Source organism: Pseudorasbora parva, chromosome 7 (genome assembly GCF_024679245.1).
Source record: "Pseudorasbora parva isolate DD20220531a chromosome 7, ASM2467924v1, whole genome shotgun sequence".
Lineage (NCBI taxonomy): Eukaryota > Metazoa > Chordata > Actinopteri > Cypriniformes > Gobionidae > Pseudorasbora > Pseudorasbora parva.
The window spans coordinates 30,320,077-30,338,232 of NC_090178.1; the positions used below are offsets into that span (position 1 = coordinate 30,320,077).

The window sequence follows — 18,156 nt, forward strand, 5'->3', positions numbered from 1 at the left end:
ACAACAAAAAGACACTTAACACAACAGCTAAACATAAAACATTCTACATTACACTGCTTTTGCTTATGAAAGATCAAACTAATATAATTTACAAATTTAAATCTATTTCTGAATCATGTAGAAATCAGCTTGTGGTATTGTTATTCATCCTTCTAGTTTTGTGATTCACATTCTTTGATAATAAGAATTCTGCAATAAGGACTGAGAGACTGTCTCACTTCTCCCTGACGTTCTGTGCATGGCGAGAGTTGACAACACCAATGGGTTTGGACAGATCTCTGAAAACCGATGGGTCTTCCAGATCCAATTCAGCAGACGTGTAGTCACACAACACCCAGGGGAACTGAGAATACACACATGCACATGAAGAAAAGAGAAGACTCGTGTGACCAGTACAATAATCATTAACAAAGTTAGAAGTTCAGTCATGCACATTTAGATTGTTCAGCTAAATGTATATTTTAAATGTACATTTACCACCCTTTTTAATGGATTAAATTAAATCTAGGGTTATTAAAATGAATTAAAATAAATAACGTGTTATATAAATATTTAAAAAAAGATTCCTACATGCAAAAAACAAAACATAAACACAAGAAGCACAAACATTGTTTGATTCATAAGCAAATTACTTATATGAGCTGATTCTTTTAAATTAATCGATCAATCAAAAATTAAAGAATTGATCAATCAAAAAGACTCACAATATATATATATATATATATATATATATATATATATATATATATATATATATATATATATATATATATATATAAACTGAAATTTAAAATACATAAATAAAATCATCTTGAAAATAAAATCACATGAAACAAAACTAAAACTAAAACTAAAACGAAACTAAATGAAAAACAACAAAAATTAAGAAAAAGCAAAATAGAACAGAAATGAAAAAAGAAAAAAAATGTAAACAATGCTAGCTCTGAGAACCCATTTAAATTGATTCAATTAAATCAGTTTCATTAAAATGAATAAAATTAAAGAGAGTATTACATAAACATATATTTTGAATATATTGCAAAAACAAAAAACATAAATAAAATCAGCTTGAGAAGCTGGGTAAGCTCCAGCTTATTCACAACACTACACAGGACAAGAGGTTCAGAAAACAAAACAAAGCAAAGCAACAAAACAAATTATACGAAAAAAATGTTTTTAAATTGAAACTAAGCACACAAAAAAACAGAACAAAACAGAAATTAAAATGAAAAGAAAAAAACAAACAAAAATAAAACAATGCTAGCTCTTTAAGAACTCACCACTGGATACTGTGATAAATCATTGTATGTGCGACCAGCAATGGTGTTGAGCTGCATTAGATATTCAAAATTGGAGATCTCTCTGCAAACCCATCTCTGCAAAGGAACAAACATGAAAATTAACATTAGTTTGCTATGATTTTTTTGTTTTTTTGTTACATTTTTTATTGGCATATACAATACAGAGGGAATAGGAAATTATGGGAGAGAGGGAGCAATGGGATCTGGATGCAATGCAAAACAGATTCCAATCAGCATCTCCCATTAAGCCCCAAGGCTCAATGTACTCTCACATAAATGGAAAAAAATGTGTGCTATGAGCCGTCTTTCATATAAAACATACATGAGTCAGGTTGGAGGCTTTCAGGAGCTCCTGAGGAGAGCGAGAACCAAAGTAGAACAGATTGGGCGGCCTGAGACCCAGGATCCTGGAGTAGACTTTGTTCCGCACCTGTGGGAAAACCCAAGCAAATATAAAAACATGAAGAGACATTAAATGTCATCAGTGCTTGTTTTCCATGTGTCTAACTCACCCCCTTCCTGAAGTTGATGAAGTAGTGTGCCTGGTCAATGAAGAACAGCTCGAGTGCTGATCTCCGCAGGTTGTATCGCCTCAGGTGGACCTCCCTCAGCTGTGACAACGACCTCTTGAAATCAAACCCAATACCTGCATGGGCAAACGCATACACATTATAATCATGAATCATATCTTATCAAATGCACTACTGGTCAAAAGTTTGAAATAAATGATTTCCAATAATGTGTTTGAAAGTTGTCTCTTATGCTCACCAAGGCTGCATTTATTTAATCAAAAATACAGGAAACATAGTAATATTGTGAAATATTAATACAATTTTAAATGTTAATATATTTGTAAATGTAATCTATTTCTGTGATGGCAAAGCTGAATTTTTCATTTTTCATATGATCCTTCAGAAATCATTCTATAGTATGCTGATTTGCTGCTTTTAAGAAAATAGTTTTTCCAATGATCAATATAATGTTACAGTTTATGCTGCTCAATATTCTTGTGGAAAGTGTGATACACTACCATTCAAAGCTTGAAAAAAAGAAAAAAATTATTAAGAAATGAATACTTATATTCAGCAAGGGTGCATTAAACTGATCAAAAGTGAAAGTAAAGACATTTACACTGTTCTAAAAGGTTTTAGTTTCAAATAAATGTTGTTATTTTGAATTTATATTAATCAAATAATCCTGATTTGTTTTACTTTTTAACATTGATAATAACAAGACCATTACCAATCATCAATATGAATTATTCATCAATAACAATTAATAATAAGTGAGCACCAAATCATCATAATAGACTGATTTCTGAAGGATTATGTGACACTGAAGACTGGAGTAATGATGCTGAAAATTCAGATTTGCCATCACAGGAATAAATGACATTTTAAAATGGATTAAAACACAAAACAATTACTTTAAATTGTAATAATGTTTCACAATATTACAGTTTTTACTGTATTTTTGATCAAATAAATGCAGCATAAAGTTCTTTCAGAAAACATGCGAACAATGGATGGAGGTTTATCAGCAGGACAAAGAAAAGAGGATGGGCAATATGACGGCAGTTACAGTCTGACACACCACTGCGACTCACCTTCCTCGGTCTCCTCTTTCTCACTGCTGCCATCGTAGAAGTACAGGTGGTGTGTTGTGACCTCCAGACGACCTGGTACCACGGCAACAATAGTGATGAGCTCACACTCCTCTGAGAGCACCAGCTTTTCTTTCTGGCTTTCCTCCTCGCCCTCCTCCGCCCTGAGGAATAACACACACCCTCGATCACAATAAAAAAACTGTTGTTTGCGGCTACCCAAGACTCTGCAGGTCCCAGAAAAGCCTGAATTATTACTGGATTGATTCCTTCATTGACACTGATTCATTCAGGAAGAAAACACCACAACTGTCTGTTACTTGGAGACGCTTAACAGTTCATTCTGCTTCGGCTTTGTTTTGGACACCAAAAAATAGAAACTAAAATAAGTAGTAGTAGTGAAGTTGATTTAAAAAAATGGCTAAAACTGAAATAAAAATAAAGGTAAATAGACTAAATAAACATTAAAACTAAATATTTAGTAAAAACTAATACAAATTGAAAAGGCACAAAACAAAATTGAAAAACTGAACATACATAATTATATATTAATAAATACTATAATAATATATAAATAATACCCAAACAGCACTGCAAGTTACTCATTATTAAAGCTGGACTATGTTACTTTTCCGTCCACTAGAGGTCGCCTATTCAAAACAAAGGTGTAGTTTGATGACGCCAAGTTTGAGCGCAGAATCTTGGGACACCTCACAGACGGTGGAAAAGAATCGGGCTAGGACTCGGAATCATGTTCATAGATGTGATTATTAACGTTACTGTAATACGAAGCAGAGCAGGACCGAGTGTTGAGGAGCTGAGCACGGCCGCTGGAGCGATTGTTACGCAAACACGCCTCGCAAGCAGCAGGACCTTTATTATGAAGGGACACAGACACTGGCGCCATTTTCACTTTTCATGAGTATGAGGTAACGCAGCTCTGTTTATCATATCAGATACATTTAAATGTGTTTAAAATGATGTTATGATGTTACTCTGTGGTTCGCTCAGCGGCTGCTGTGACACTTGTTGCACACTGCTAAGAGTAAAGCGTTTCTGACAAATAAAACCGGAAACCGAGGGTAATGCAGATATGACGCAACTCCCTCAGACGTCCCGGCTCCTTGATTAAAATAGAAATTTTCTCACAGTTTACAAATAGTTTGAAACATTTGGAATATTGTAAGAACTCAACTGAATAAAATATATAACACTGGCCTGGTAGTTTTTAGATATTTTACTGCAAAAAAATCCTACATAGTGGACATTTAACGTCTTGTTTATTTAACAATGCTGATATTCAGAACTAACTACCGGTAGTTTAGTGATTCTGAAACATGATTTGATGAGCACATTTTAAGATATTATAATGTGCAGATAAATATAAATAAAATGGATGTACCTATTACTCAGTGTAAGAATGGTTTATTCTCATTATTATTATGAATAAAGTATATTTTAAAATCTGGGTGTCATGTTGCTACTGAAAAGTAATATGCCACTCAAAGAATATTTGGTTTTAAAATATACTGTATATTTAAGTAACAGGCTTAAACATTATGTTATTTATATTATTAAGATATAATCAGAATTATTTTATTATATTGCTATTCTATTTTGTTTACATACCAAGTTAACACATAAAAATGTGTTCCTTATATTTTAAGAAGAAAGGGGTTCATCATTTTTGGTGGTTCTTGGCATCAAGGAGTTTGATGTAGATCTCTTGGTTAAGATATCTTTCTTAACAAATCAGTTACATTACGACACTCACTCTTCAAGGAAGACAAAATCTTCATCTTCTAGTTTGTCATCCTCCATGTCGCTAACTTTGGCTTCCTTGGCAACAGCGAGAGGGATGGGCTCAGTCGAGCTGCGAGGGCTGTCGGCTCCTGCAGAAAAAACAGGCAAAAACTCCAGCGTTAATGTTGAAGTAACAGAGTTCAGATTTTTAAATATTTGGTCAAAGCAAAACAATCAGGATGTCCATTTACCAACAGTCATTCTTAGATCATATGATTTATTGAGCATCATTCATCCATTAACACTCATTTAGCAGATTACAGGGACATTCTCCAAAGTGACTAACCCATGTTATCTCTCAGTGCACTGGCATCACAGTGGGAATCAAAGTTGTAGTTGGGCACCAGCTTCAGACGCATCTTAGAGTATGTCTCTGCACTTGACAGTTTCCATTTCACCTCTGGCTGAACCCTGAAACACAAACACTTCCACTCAGTCCATCATCACACATACTGCAATATAATGTTTGGATATACAGTATCAGTGTATACAATTGAACCTCATTTTAACTCAATTTACTGTGACAGTGATATTGCTTCTATTCTATAGTTATTAGTTAATATATATATATATATATATATATATATATATATATATATATATATATATATGTGTGTGTGTGTGTGTGTGTGTGTGTGGGTGTGGGTGTGTGTGTGAGAAATAAAATAATACAATTCTTCAATGCATCATATTCACTAAGAATCAGCAGAGTTTAATGTATGCAGACCTGAGTGCCCAAGCTCCTCTCTCACTGCTCAGTAATCTACGCAGTGATTTCCAATGCCTCCACACCACCCCCTGCTGGCCGTTAATCATCTTCTGCACAATGTGGTAGCGGCTGTTCTCTGAGCGTACTCGTTTTAGAAACGGGTTAATGATGAGCTCCTGGAAAGAGAAGAATACAAACAGTCCATGTTATTAACTCAAATGTCATGGGCAGATTTGCTTTGGGGTTTGGGATGTGTAATAAATAATCCCAGTATTCCCAAGCAGTAAACACTCATGGTTTGCTCCATATGTGGATCGGACCAGCAATCTTCTCTTTAACACCCTAACATATTCCCTCTGTATTGGAATAATTGGGGTTAGCGGACACCTGAAACTTGGCTTTGCAGTCAGAACGGTCCTTGTCTCTTCTCTGTGCAGTGCTCATGAGGTCATCAAAGCAGGAATTCCAAAAGTTGGACATCAGGTCGTGACTCTTTCCAAAAGTGTCTAGCTCATACTGCTGCATTGTGGGCTCCACCTACAGGCACACATTATGAAAACATTTCACATGGTTTAAAATTCATTCTTAAATTTTGCACAAAATTTTAATTGGATGAGGCATGTTTGAAGTTGCTGTAAAACAGCTAATACTGGCACATCTGTGATCACATATCAGAAATATGTAATGTGTGCATTTCATTTTTGTAGAATTATTTGGAATATATAATATAATATAATATAATATTATGAACACAAAACATACTTATTTATACTATACTTAAATATGTATTATATTATACAATCTTACAATTAATTTAAAAGATTACAAATATGATTAAAAAATGTATAAGTAAAAAATAACACAACATAAATGAATGCATAAAGTAACTTAAAATTATAATTGTAAAAAATTATAAATACATAAAATTTATTAAAATTATTAAAAATAATATAATAAAATATAATGCAAATATTTTTTTATAAATTAAAATGTATTATATTATAAATACTTACAATTAATGCAAAAAATAACTTAAAAACAATTGTAATTATTTCATAAATGTATACATTATATTTAAAATGATTAACATTGGAAAAAATATATACAATTCAATAATGCATACTATAAATTAAATATAATTTATATTTTATTTGTATTCTAAATGTATAAAAAAAATCTAAAAATTAAAAGGTGTGATCATTTAAAATAAATTGTTAACATTCATAATATAATTAAAATAATAATTTCTTAACTTTACTTTTTTTATTACTATGTGAAGAGACATTGGGTTCTTGAAATGTTCTATAAAATAAACATTATTATTATTATTATTATTATTATTATTATTATTATTATTATCATCTATCATATTACTGGTGTTGACATTTTGCTGCTTTTATTTACACTGAAAATGTATTAAATGTACTGTATAATTTTAATGCTGAACAATCAAAACGCACACATTTTTCTCTCTCTCTTCACCTCGCCTCACCTACATATATGTTTGGGCATAGTGTAAAACCTGGTTTACATCCTGATTCAAGGCATGCTAATATCCCGTGAGATGTGTATATATGAACAGTCCAAACAGGGAAGATTTATAACCACACACAGTCACACTCCAACCTTCGTAAATCTTCTCCAGGTCACTCTGCCGTGATGTCTGTTTATTTTAAGCGCATGGTTTGTTTTGGATTTGTGGGATGAGGCGAATAAATCTGAATTTTGCGGTCTTGTTTTTGCACTGGATGAACAAAAGCGTCTAAATAAAGAGTTCATCACTACAATGGAAACGGATTAACCGTCAAAGTGCCCTCACGCTAAACCAAACACACGTCCACTGAGTAAGTTATTCACTGTTTTAGAGAGAGGGGTCTACCACTCTGGAATCAGCTCAACAGCTTTAGGTAAACCTTGAATCTAAAAATGAATCCAAGGTGATTATATATTACACTGCAGATGTGAACGAGTGTATGGGTTATTTCAATGTGCTTAAATCCTTCAGGACTGAGCTTCTTGTGAAATGATAAGCTTAACTTGTGTTTGACTGAGAATGAGGGCTGAGAGACTTATTCTTGTCGTTCTGCATCCAAAAAAGGTAAAACGAAACTAGCTTTGTGGTAACATATACTGACGCGGCTGTTGCGGAGAAGCTGCCAGCTTATCGTAAGGTAAACAGTCTAACTGGGTGTCTGCTAAACTGTGTGTGTGTGTGGGGAAGATCGGGCTGTACTGACGTGGTTGTGGAAGAACTGCTGCCACTCGGCGGTGCCGCAGTAGTTCTGGAGGTCCTGGGCGAAGGAGGGGCTGCCGTTGGTGGCGGGGAGGTTGGGGAGCATGTTCTGAAGGGTGGTGCGTTCTGCATGCTGGTCCAAAAGCGTTCGGACGATGGGCACCAGCGGGCTCAGCAAAGCCTCGGTGTCTGAACCAGAGTTTGCTTGCCAGAGTGGAACACCAAGACGACCCAGCAGAAAACACACCTCCTCCCAGGACAGACTTAACACAGTTTGCAGCAGGCTATGAAGCTTTAAACGTGCCATCTCACACACCTAAAAAGAAAAAAAAAGCAGATATAACTATCATGATTTGGGGGTTAGTGTTTATTCTCATTTTTCTGGTACATTAGTCTTTTAATGTTAATATGTACATTGTGAAAGTATTTTCCATATGACCAGAATGGCATAATATCATATTACATATTATTCCTGCAATATATACTATACTATATTGTACTGTACTGTACTGTACTATACTATACTGTAACTATGCTGTTCTACACTGTACTGTACTATACTGTAGTGAAAATGCACTAATACTATACTATGCTATACTATTACTATACTGTACTATACTACACTGTACTGTAACTGCACTATACTGTACTGTAACTGCACTATACTGTACTGTAACTACACTACTTTAACTGAACTATACTATACTGTACTATAACTGCACTATACTGTACTGTAACTACACTATACTGTTACTGAACTATACTATACTGTACTGTAACTGCACTATATTATACTGTAACTGCAGTATACTGCACTGCAACTGTACTGTTACTCCACTGCACTGTAATGGCACTATACTGTAACTGTACTATACTGTACCGTTACTCCACTGTACTGTAACTGCACTATACTATACTGTAACTGTACTATACTGTAACTGCACTATACTGTAACTGCAGTATACTGTACTGTAACTGCACTATACTGTAACTGCAGTATATTGCACTGTAACTGTACTATACTGTACCATTACTCCACTGTACTGTACTGTAACCGCACTATACTATACTGTAACTGCAGTATACTGTATCATTACTCCACTGTACTGTACTGTAACTGCACTATACTATACTGTAACTGCAGTATACTGTACCGTTACTCCACTGTACTGTAACTGCAGTATACTGTACCGTTACTCCACTGTACTGTAACTGCACTATACTGTAACTGCACTATACTGTACCGTTACTCCACTGTACTGTAACTGCACTATACTGTAACTGCAGTATACTGTACCGTTGCTTCACTGTACTGTACTGTAACTGCACTATACTATACTGTACCGTTACTCCGCTCTACTGTACTGTAACTGCACTATACTGTAACTGCAGTATACTGTACCATTGCTTCACTGTACTGTACTGTAACTGCACTATACTATACTGTACCGTTACTCCGCTCTACTGTACTGTAACTGCACTATACTGTAACTGCAGTATACTGTACCATTGCTTCACTGTACTGTACTGTAACTGCACTATACTATACTGTACCGTTACTCCACTCTACTGTACTGTAACTGCACTATACTATACTGTACCGTTACTCCACTCTACTGTACTGTAACTGCACTATACTGTACCGTTACTCCACTGTACTGTACCTGCACTATACTACACTGTACTATAGTTCAACTGCACTATACTATGCTGTACTTGCACTATACTGTACTGTAAGTGCACTATACTAAAAATGACATCAAGATGTTTAGAAATCAATTTCTACAATACACTGGGTTTAATTTGTCGACAAAGAAATATCTAGCAAACAGTAAGCTATGCAGTATACTGCACCGTTCAGTATACAAATTCTCTGTATTCATAAAATACTGAGATGGCAGGTGGCAGCGTACTGTATCCCAAATACTGTTTTATTTATATTATTCATAAAACTACGGTTTTATTTTCAAGATGATGGATACCACTCACTTTAAACTAAACAAGCAATGCAATAAAGTCATATGACAATTCAGCATTCTACCAAAGTGTTTATCACTGCTAAATTAATCCTGTCTCACATAAAAAAACAGCAACAAAAAACACAGCTAGTATACAACACACAAGATGCAGTTAACAAGCTATTATTCCTTTCTGAACACACACAGCATCTAAAATCATGTTATAAGTGCATGAATCTCCAAATGATTGTAAACACCGTTGTCATCATGATCCCTTGTTAGTCTTTTTTTTCTACTCATGTTTGCATCTTGTATTTGTCTAGGGTTATTTCTGAACACGGTTTTCATGGTGAGCAGCACTTAGCTGTCTGCTTATTATAGAGTTCCTGTGAGCACAGCAGCTCTTAATATGAGCTCATATGCTGAGCCATTTTCATTTGATGGTTTAAGGATGCTATGTTAGTTAATTTATTCTTTGATCCAATTAATGATTTCTATGAATATTCACAGTTGCCTTATGGTCAAAATTAAAGTGCCCCATTATGCTTTTTCAGATATTACCTTTCCAGAAGTGTGTGATATAGCTGTTTGTGAATGTAAAAGGTCTGAAAAGTTTCAAGTGCTCAACGAATTGTGTCCCAAAAGAAAAAATGATTCTGAACTGCCTGCACCGAGTCGTTAGTAATTCCAAGCCTCCTTCCTGTTTGAACTTACAAAGGTTTGTGACGAATATGCATAATACCAACGTCTACTCTGATCTGCCCTCAAACACTGTAGTCGTAGCTAAGGTTCTTGTTGTCGACATGTTGAGAAGATTATATTACATGCACTTCCAAAGGATGAGGTTGTGAAGAGTTAGTAAAACTGACTCCATTGTAACTGTTCATATCACTGTGTATACAAGCACTGAGGAAGCCTCCGGAGCTGAAATTCAGATTTGATAATGGGCATATCATTTCCAACACACACTGTAGGCTGTAGACCAATCACAACAGACTGGAACATCTGACCAATCAGAACAGAGTTCTCTCAGAAAGTTGGGGTTATAGAGAGCCCAAGGGCCCTATTTTAACTAAGCACATGGTCTAACACACACAGTGCAAGTGCACTTAGGACGTGTCTGAATCCTACTTTTGCTAGTTTAATGAAACATCCTTTTAAAGTTTAACTTTACATCCTTTTAATCCTTTGATTTGTCATATTTAAAACTGTTTGTGTGCTGCTGCGCATCCCTGTGTGTGTAATAAGCAGAGTGTACGCGTGTTGCACACCCGCCTATAGGCGCATATTACCAACAAGCCCTTTAAATTACAAAAATAAATATTGAGCTATTGACTTTAGACCAGGTTTTGGTGCAGTCGTTTTCAGTTGCCTCAAAATAGCCAACATTGCGCCCAAACGCACCTCGTTGAAAAAAAAAAAAATGAATTAACATGCTTTTTCAAAGTCGAACCCTGCCAAGTATTTTTTTCCAAACGACAATTGCATTTTTAGAATTAAGACACATTGCACAAAAGGAAATAATTACAAGTTTAAAGGGGGGGTGAAATGCTGTTTCATGCATACTGAGCTTTTTACACTGTTAAAGACTTGGATTCCCATCCTAAACATAGACAAAGTTTCAAAAACTAATGTTGGGCGTTTGATGGAGTATTTCTGTGTCAAAAATACTCCTTCCGGTTTCGGAGAGTTTTTTCCGAGTATGGCTCGGCTTGACGTGAACAGAGCGGAAGGTCCTTGTCTGGGCCGCGGGCTCTTCTCCCGGTAGGGTATGCACGCGCGTGACTAGAGCGAGAGAGGTAATGCATGCCCATAAACACTCTTTCAAGGTGCAGATCCAGTCATCCGTGAACACTTCTGATGCGGCCTATGGTCGCGTCGCGCTCCACTTTATTCCTATGAGTGACGTCGAGCGACTTCAACGCTTCAGCACAGCATTCCGGGAAGGCAGCGCTGCATTTGAACCGATTTGAACGCAGAAATGACGGGAAGCTTTACAACATCGCTTTAGTCGTGTTGCAAAGTGGATCTCCACCGTTCACTGCTGTCACAGGACTTTACCAAATCATACCAAAGAAGTGTGTTTTTGACGAAGCGGCCCCAGCGATAAAGGTTCGGTCCTGCTTTGGAAGCAGCCGGTGAGTAAAACTGCTTCAAATGTCTCTGCAATTGGCTCTCGTCGCGTGAGTAAACATCAGTAAACGGCACAATCGCGTGCTTCATCATTCAAATGCTCTAACGGACTCTGTTGTTGTTCTATGTATAACGTTACACTAGTCTGACATGCAAAACCGTTTTGCTTGCTACTGCTAAGGTTTAGTCGCATACAATAGTCCATAAACCGAATCATGTCCTCATAAACTGCGAGTAAACACAAATGTTGACAGGCCACTAAATACAGTACATACCACAAAGACGGACGTCCTGCATTTGCTGTTTCTCCTGTTCAATTTATTTCAGCCTCCGAATGATTCTGGATCATATATCTATTAGCTGGGATTGATAGCGATGGGCTTCTCCACGCTTGAGGACGTCACCGCTTTGCACGCTCGTCATTCTTTAGCTCCGCCCACACGATACGCCTCCAGGCGCTTGTTTTTTTCCGGAAAGACTCGGTACAGCCCATATTTCTTTTATAAATATAATAAAACTAAAGACTTTTCTGAGATATGAAGGATGCAATACTACTCTATAGGTACTCAAGATTGACATGAGATTGACTGAAACTGAGTGTTTCACCCCCCCTTTAATACTCTATAAACAGACAACCTGTCTATAGGAAACAAACATGTTCATGAACAACAGATATACATCCACATGTTTTTCTGGACTGCCCCACAGTAAGTCAGTTCCTCTGACTTCATATTCAGTTGATATGGCCTAATTTGAGTGTGGGACGGGTTTAAGTGAATCTGGAGAAGAATGATAAAAAACCTCACACATCTCCATATACGGACATCTGCTCTCCACTGGAATGAACTGAAGCTACTTACAAAAAAAAGCTCTTTAAAGCCCAAAGGCATATCTAATAATCATGACATGAGGATTAACAAGTTTTTAAACGCTCCACCTTTAGAAGGGAGTATTAACAACTGTGCAATTTCAACACCATCATTTATTTTATTTTGTTTTGTTTTGACACTGTCATAATCATTCTGTACATGCCATGCAATAAGCTAGTAAAAAACACATTAGTAAGTGTCAAAGAACAAGAATTGTATAAAACAACCCTGGAATCCTATCTAGTAAGATGAGTGTACCTGCGGGTTCTGCTGCTGCTGAATGTATCCGGTGATGATACGCAGGCCGATCAGAGACATCTCTTTGAGCTCAGCAGACCCCGCTGACCCGGGGGTCGTGTGCCACGCCTGCAGCCTGTCCAGCAGATTGACCACCCCTTCAAAGATCTGCCACGAAAATAGACACACTCTTAGACTCATTAACAAATAAAAACATTGCACACAATTAAAAAGCAACATTAAAATAAACTTTCCCAAAAATGTATTTGCACACTTTTGTTACATAGATGTTCATACAGTACATATGAGTTTGTATGTGAGAGAGAGTGTGCTCATATTGTTTCACTACCCAGATCCTTACAAGTTGTATGTTATAAGTTCAAAAGTTTGGGGTCAAAGATTAAGAAGACTGTGATACGATTTTTTATTTATTTTTATAAGCAATTAATACTTTTATCCAGCAACGATGATGCAATTAATTGATTGGTAACACTTTATTTTAGGGTTCAATTCTCACTATTAACTAGTTGCTTATTCACATGTACATTACTAGGATATTGGCTGTTTATCAGTACATATAAAGCACATATTAATGCCTTATTCTACATGACCATATTCTACATCCATTAATCCTACTCAATACATAAACTTAAAGGAAGTGTATGTAAGATTGTGGCCAAAACGTAGCCTAGAAATCTAGACGCACCCTAGCGGCAGCAAATTTAATCTGCCCGCTAGTGTCGTCTAGGAACTCTCAATACCCTTCTGAGCTGTATTCCTCACAATCTGGACGGGCCAATCACATCGTGTATAGAGTCGGCGGGCGGGGCCATAATGACAATGGCCGAGTTGCGTTTGCGTGCTTCTAGTAAACACAGAAACTGGCGAACGGCGGCGGTCTTTCGAATCAGCTTTGACCGCGACTCTGGAAGACTTTAAGTTAAGCTTTTCTCTGAGAAAAGAACAAAGAACGGCACTGAAGTCATTCTTAAAAAGGGAAGATGTGTTCGGAGTTTAGCTGACCGGATGTTTAATCTGTCAACAAGCTCTGTTTCACCTTCGTTGCTCTGGTTGGTGTAGCGCTATCCTATCGCGCGCAGAGGGAGTTTGAAAGACAACCATTTATCCCGCCCCTCGGATTGAGCCCTGTCTATGGTGAGTTTCCAGACCAAACATCTTGATGTGGGTCTGGCTTGTCAGGCTAGCCAAAACGGGTACTGCAGTCACTTTCAAATGATTGCAGAGTGGTGTATCCCCCTCCCCCTGATGCTGAAACACTACTGACTTTGTGATTGGTCGATAGTTGGAGGGTGGCGCTTCAGGCCAAAACATCAACCTCAGTTGAGGGCTGCAACAACAACTTTTAAATGACAATATCCTGGCCGGACTACTGTTGTCAGTGATATAAGTATTTGAAATGAACATGATTTCTTAATGTCTTGTCTTGTGACATATGAGGGCCATTTAGTGATTCATTGAAATATATGAATAGGTGAATAGGTGTTCCCCATATTAAAGTGTTGAAAGTGACAGCAATGTTTTTTTTAATAATATTTATAATGTTACAATAGATTTCTATTTCAAAATAAATACTATTCTTTTGAACTTTCTATTCATCAATACATCAAATAACGATAACGATATAAATAACGATTTTCATGAAAAATATTAACTATTTTCAACATTGATAATAATAAGAAATGTTTCTTTAGCATCGGAAATGTGCATATTAGAATGATTTCTGAAGGATCAGTAATGATGTAATGATTAATGATGCTGAAAATACAGCCTTGCTTCATAGTAAAAAAACAAAAAACATTTTATAATAAATTGTAGTAATATTTTTTATGATTTTTTTAAAGGGCAGCTTTATTGGGAATTCAAAATTCTTTCAAAAACATAAAACATTTTATTGACCCCAAATGATTAACAATTGTGTGCAGATTTTAGTTTAGTCTTAACATCAAAAAGCAAAAAACAAACAAACAAACAACTGAAATCTGATGTTTACAAACTCATCATGTGATTTAAATCTGAATAAAATCAGATGTATTTGCTGTGCTTTTATGATGTGCATCAACAATCTGTTTCCAAACAATTATTTTTGCTAAAAGATTTGAAAGCCAAATTGGATTTGTGTGCAGTGTGAACACCCTCATACTGGATTTTCTCCAACTTCGTTTCAAACTCTTCTGGCTTTGGAATAAGAGTCTGTGAGTTATAAAATCAACTGTCAGGGTAAGAATATATAAATCTATTCCTAACCTTCTCACTCCATAGTGTTTGATTGTCAGTGCCCTCGGCGAATAGGAAGTCCTGGAGCAGTCTGAGGAGGCGAAGCAAAGAAGGCACATGGTGCAGAGACAGGCCCTGAGAGTCCCTCAGATCTGACAGAGACGACTCCAGCATCATCTCCAATAGACTACAATACACAAAAGACACAAAAGACATCTGTCACACCCCCGCCAACTTCTAAAGTTTGTTCACAGCCACAAAACAATTTGTCTTGAGCAAGTCATCAGACAGGCACACCCTAAGACTTAAAGTAAAAACAAGCTCTATGGTGATGCAATGCTGAAGCCACACCAAAAACAGCAACAGCCCAGTAGCGCAAAGAACTTCTGCCCTCTAGAGATCCCCACCCAGCCCTCATCTGAACCAAAGGAATCCAGAAAACTCTTTAATGTACAGTATCTCCCTTCAGTCTCTGATCTCTACTGGATTTCAAATGCAGTAGTTGTTCTCATAATGGGAGTCATTTGCCCCCATTTCTGGCAAATTTACCATTATTTGTCACTATTTCATTTACACTTTAAAGTCTCTGGCATATCTCTCCTCCACAAGCCGCACAACAATCATTCAAGTTCAGAAGAGTCAAGATGCAAAGTTAAATCTTCAAAGTTCAATCAGTCGGAAAAAATGTCAGTCTTCACTTTAGCTCTCTGGATCAGAGTAATATTTAATGCAGCATTAAAACCATTAAAGTTAAGTTTCTAACCTGCGTTTGATGTCATCAGGGGGGCGTACCAGTTGGCAGGACGAGCCAAGCTTGGTAAGGACAGAGAACACCTGACCCCTTTCTCTCCATATCACATCCTCAGACCCCTCAGTGCCACTCCACAGCACAGAGAATACGATGTTTGTCAGCAAATTACACAACTCCTCCTCTGGAGCCTAATAGGGGGGATAGAGAGGCACGTTTTTAGCTATCAGAGTTATCAAAGTATCACAAAGTTTAACACACATAGATCTATGCATACTTGTGAGTGTTCTGGCTGGATACTGGCATTTTATTATGTGGTTGCTAGTTAGTTTTAGGTGGATGCAAGATGGTTACCCACTAGCCCAGGTCAAAAAAGCTTCAAAAAACTGTTTGCTGGTCTTAGCTTGTTTAAAATTTCTTACAGCCTGGCCAATCTGATCCATCAGGGTCAAATGTCTATGATAGTCTGCTCCCTAGACTGGTACTTCTGGTACTTCCTTTAATTGTCTGGTTACATCTTGTTTTTTTGTGTGCAAATTAAAGGGTTAGTTCACCCCAAAATGAAAATTTTGTCAATAATTACTTACCCTAATGTTGTTTGACACCCTTAAGGACCTCCGTTCATCTTCGGAAAACAAATGAACATATTTTCGTTGAAATTTGATGGCTCAGAAAGGCCTCCATTGACACCGATGTCATTTCCTCTCTCAAGACCCATAAAAGGCACTAAAGACGTCGTTACAAAGCCCATCTTACTACAGTTGCTCTACAATCATTTTATGACGCGACGAGAATAGTTTTTGTGCGCAAAACCCCCCCCTAAATAACGACTTATATAGTGATGGGCCGATTTCAAAACAAAGATTCGAACGGTTATGAATCAGTGTATTGATTCAGGATTCGGATCACCAAAGTCACGTGATTTCAGCAGTGTGGCAGTTTCACACGCGATCCAAATCATGAATCGATATGCTGATTCATAACCGTTCAAATCTTTGTTTTAAAAACAGCCATCACTATAAAAATCGTTATTTAGGTTTTTTTTTGCACAAAAACTGTTCTCGTCGCTTCATAAAATAACTGTAGAGCCACTGTAGTGAGAAGGACTTTAAAACGACGTCTTTAGTGCCTTTATGGGTCTTGAGAGAGGAAATGACATTGGTGTCAATGAAGGCCTTTCTGAGCCATCAGATTTCAAACAAAAATATCTTTATTTGTGTTCTGAAGATGAACAGATGTCTTACAGGGTGTTGAACGACATTAGGGTAAGTAATTAAAGGGTAAGTTCACCCAAAAATAAAATTTATGTCATTAATGACTCTAAATGTCGCCTAAATGACCCTAATGTAGTTCCACACCAGTAAGACCTCTGTTCATCTTCTTCGGAACACAGTTTAAGATATTTTATACTTAGTCTGAGAGTGTATCCGAGTGTATTCACACTATACTGTCCATGTCTAGAAAGGGAATAAAAACATCATCAAAGTAGTCCATATGTGACATCAGTTAGTTAATTGGAATCTCTTAAAGCAACGAAAATACATTTTGGTCCAAAAATAACAAAAACTACGACTTAATTCAGCATTTTCTTCTCTTCCTTGTTTGTGTTAAATCCTCAAATAAAGATTCAAACGGTTATGAATCAGTGAATCGATCAATCAATCCGAATCATAAATCAATGTGCTGATTCACAACCGTTTGAATCTTTATTTGAGGATTGAACAGGGAAGAGAAACCAATAACAGGAAGTAGTTATTTTTGGACCAAAATGTATTTTCGATGCTTCAAGAGATTCTAATTAACTAACGGATGTCACATATGGACTACTTTGATGATGTTTTTATTTCATTCATTTTCATTTATTTTTCGTTTCTGGACATGGACAGTATAGTGTGCATAGACTTGGACACGCTCTCGGACTAAAAATAAAATATCTTTAACTGTGTTCTGAAGATAAACGGAGGTCTTACGGGTGTGGAAAGACATGAGGGTGAGTCATTAATGACATCAATTTAATTTTTGGGTGAACTGACCCTTTAATGACACAATTTTCATTTTTGGGTGAAAAAAAAAACAGAAAAAGCAACTTTGTTTACTTTTATATGCTTTTTTACTTTGCTTTTCATTCTGTCTATAATAACGCCCCGGCTATATTGTGTCTTATCTTGTCTCAGAAACTATAACCTCAATATTAACCCTCTCAACCTCTATTCACTATCCCCTACATTATTTTACTAATATAAATGAATGAATGAATGAAAATGAGTGGGCGAATTCAGACAACTGGTGTGCTGGAAGTGCTTTAGATGCCATATTCATTCGGTGTG

The 18,156-nt window shown here is 36.5% G+C and overlaps 1 protein-coding gene across 2 annotated transcripts in view; it reads right to left on the reverse strand.

Moving 5' to 3' along the window:
• Window positions 1-18,156, reverse strand: part of nbeal2 (neurobeachin-like 2) — a 105,648-nt gene that overhangs the window by 19,376 nt on the left and 68,116 nt on the right. For both annotated transcript variants that reach the window (XM_067449035.1, XM_067449034.1), the window contains 13 exons: window positions 15,845-16,020; window positions 15,112-15,268; window positions 12,868-13,014; window positions 7,654-7,965; window positions 5,804-5,953; window positions 5,435-5,592; window positions 4,994-5,118; window positions 4,679-4,796; window positions 2,908-3,068; window positions 1,814-1,947; window positions 1,624-1,731; window positions 1,281-1,376; window positions 219-343 (listed from right to left, as the gene is read on the reverse strand). In XM_067449035.1, the coding sequence (XP_067305136.1) occupies window positions 219-343; window positions 1,281-1,376; window positions 1,624-1,731; window positions 1,814-1,947; window positions 2,908-3,068; window positions 4,679-4,796; window positions 4,994-5,118; window positions 5,435-5,592; window positions 5,804-5,953; window positions 7,654-7,965; window positions 12,868-13,014; window positions 15,112-15,268; window positions 15,845-16,020 (1,967 nt within the window). The remainder of the gene's footprint in view (window positions 1-218; window positions 344-1,280; window positions 1,377-1,623; window positions 1,732-1,813; window positions 1,948-2,907; window positions 3,069-4,678; window positions 4,797-4,993; window positions 5,119-5,434; window positions 5,593-5,803; window positions 5,954-7,653; window positions 7,966-12,867; window positions 13,015-15,111; window positions 15,269-15,844; window positions 16,021-18,156) is intronic.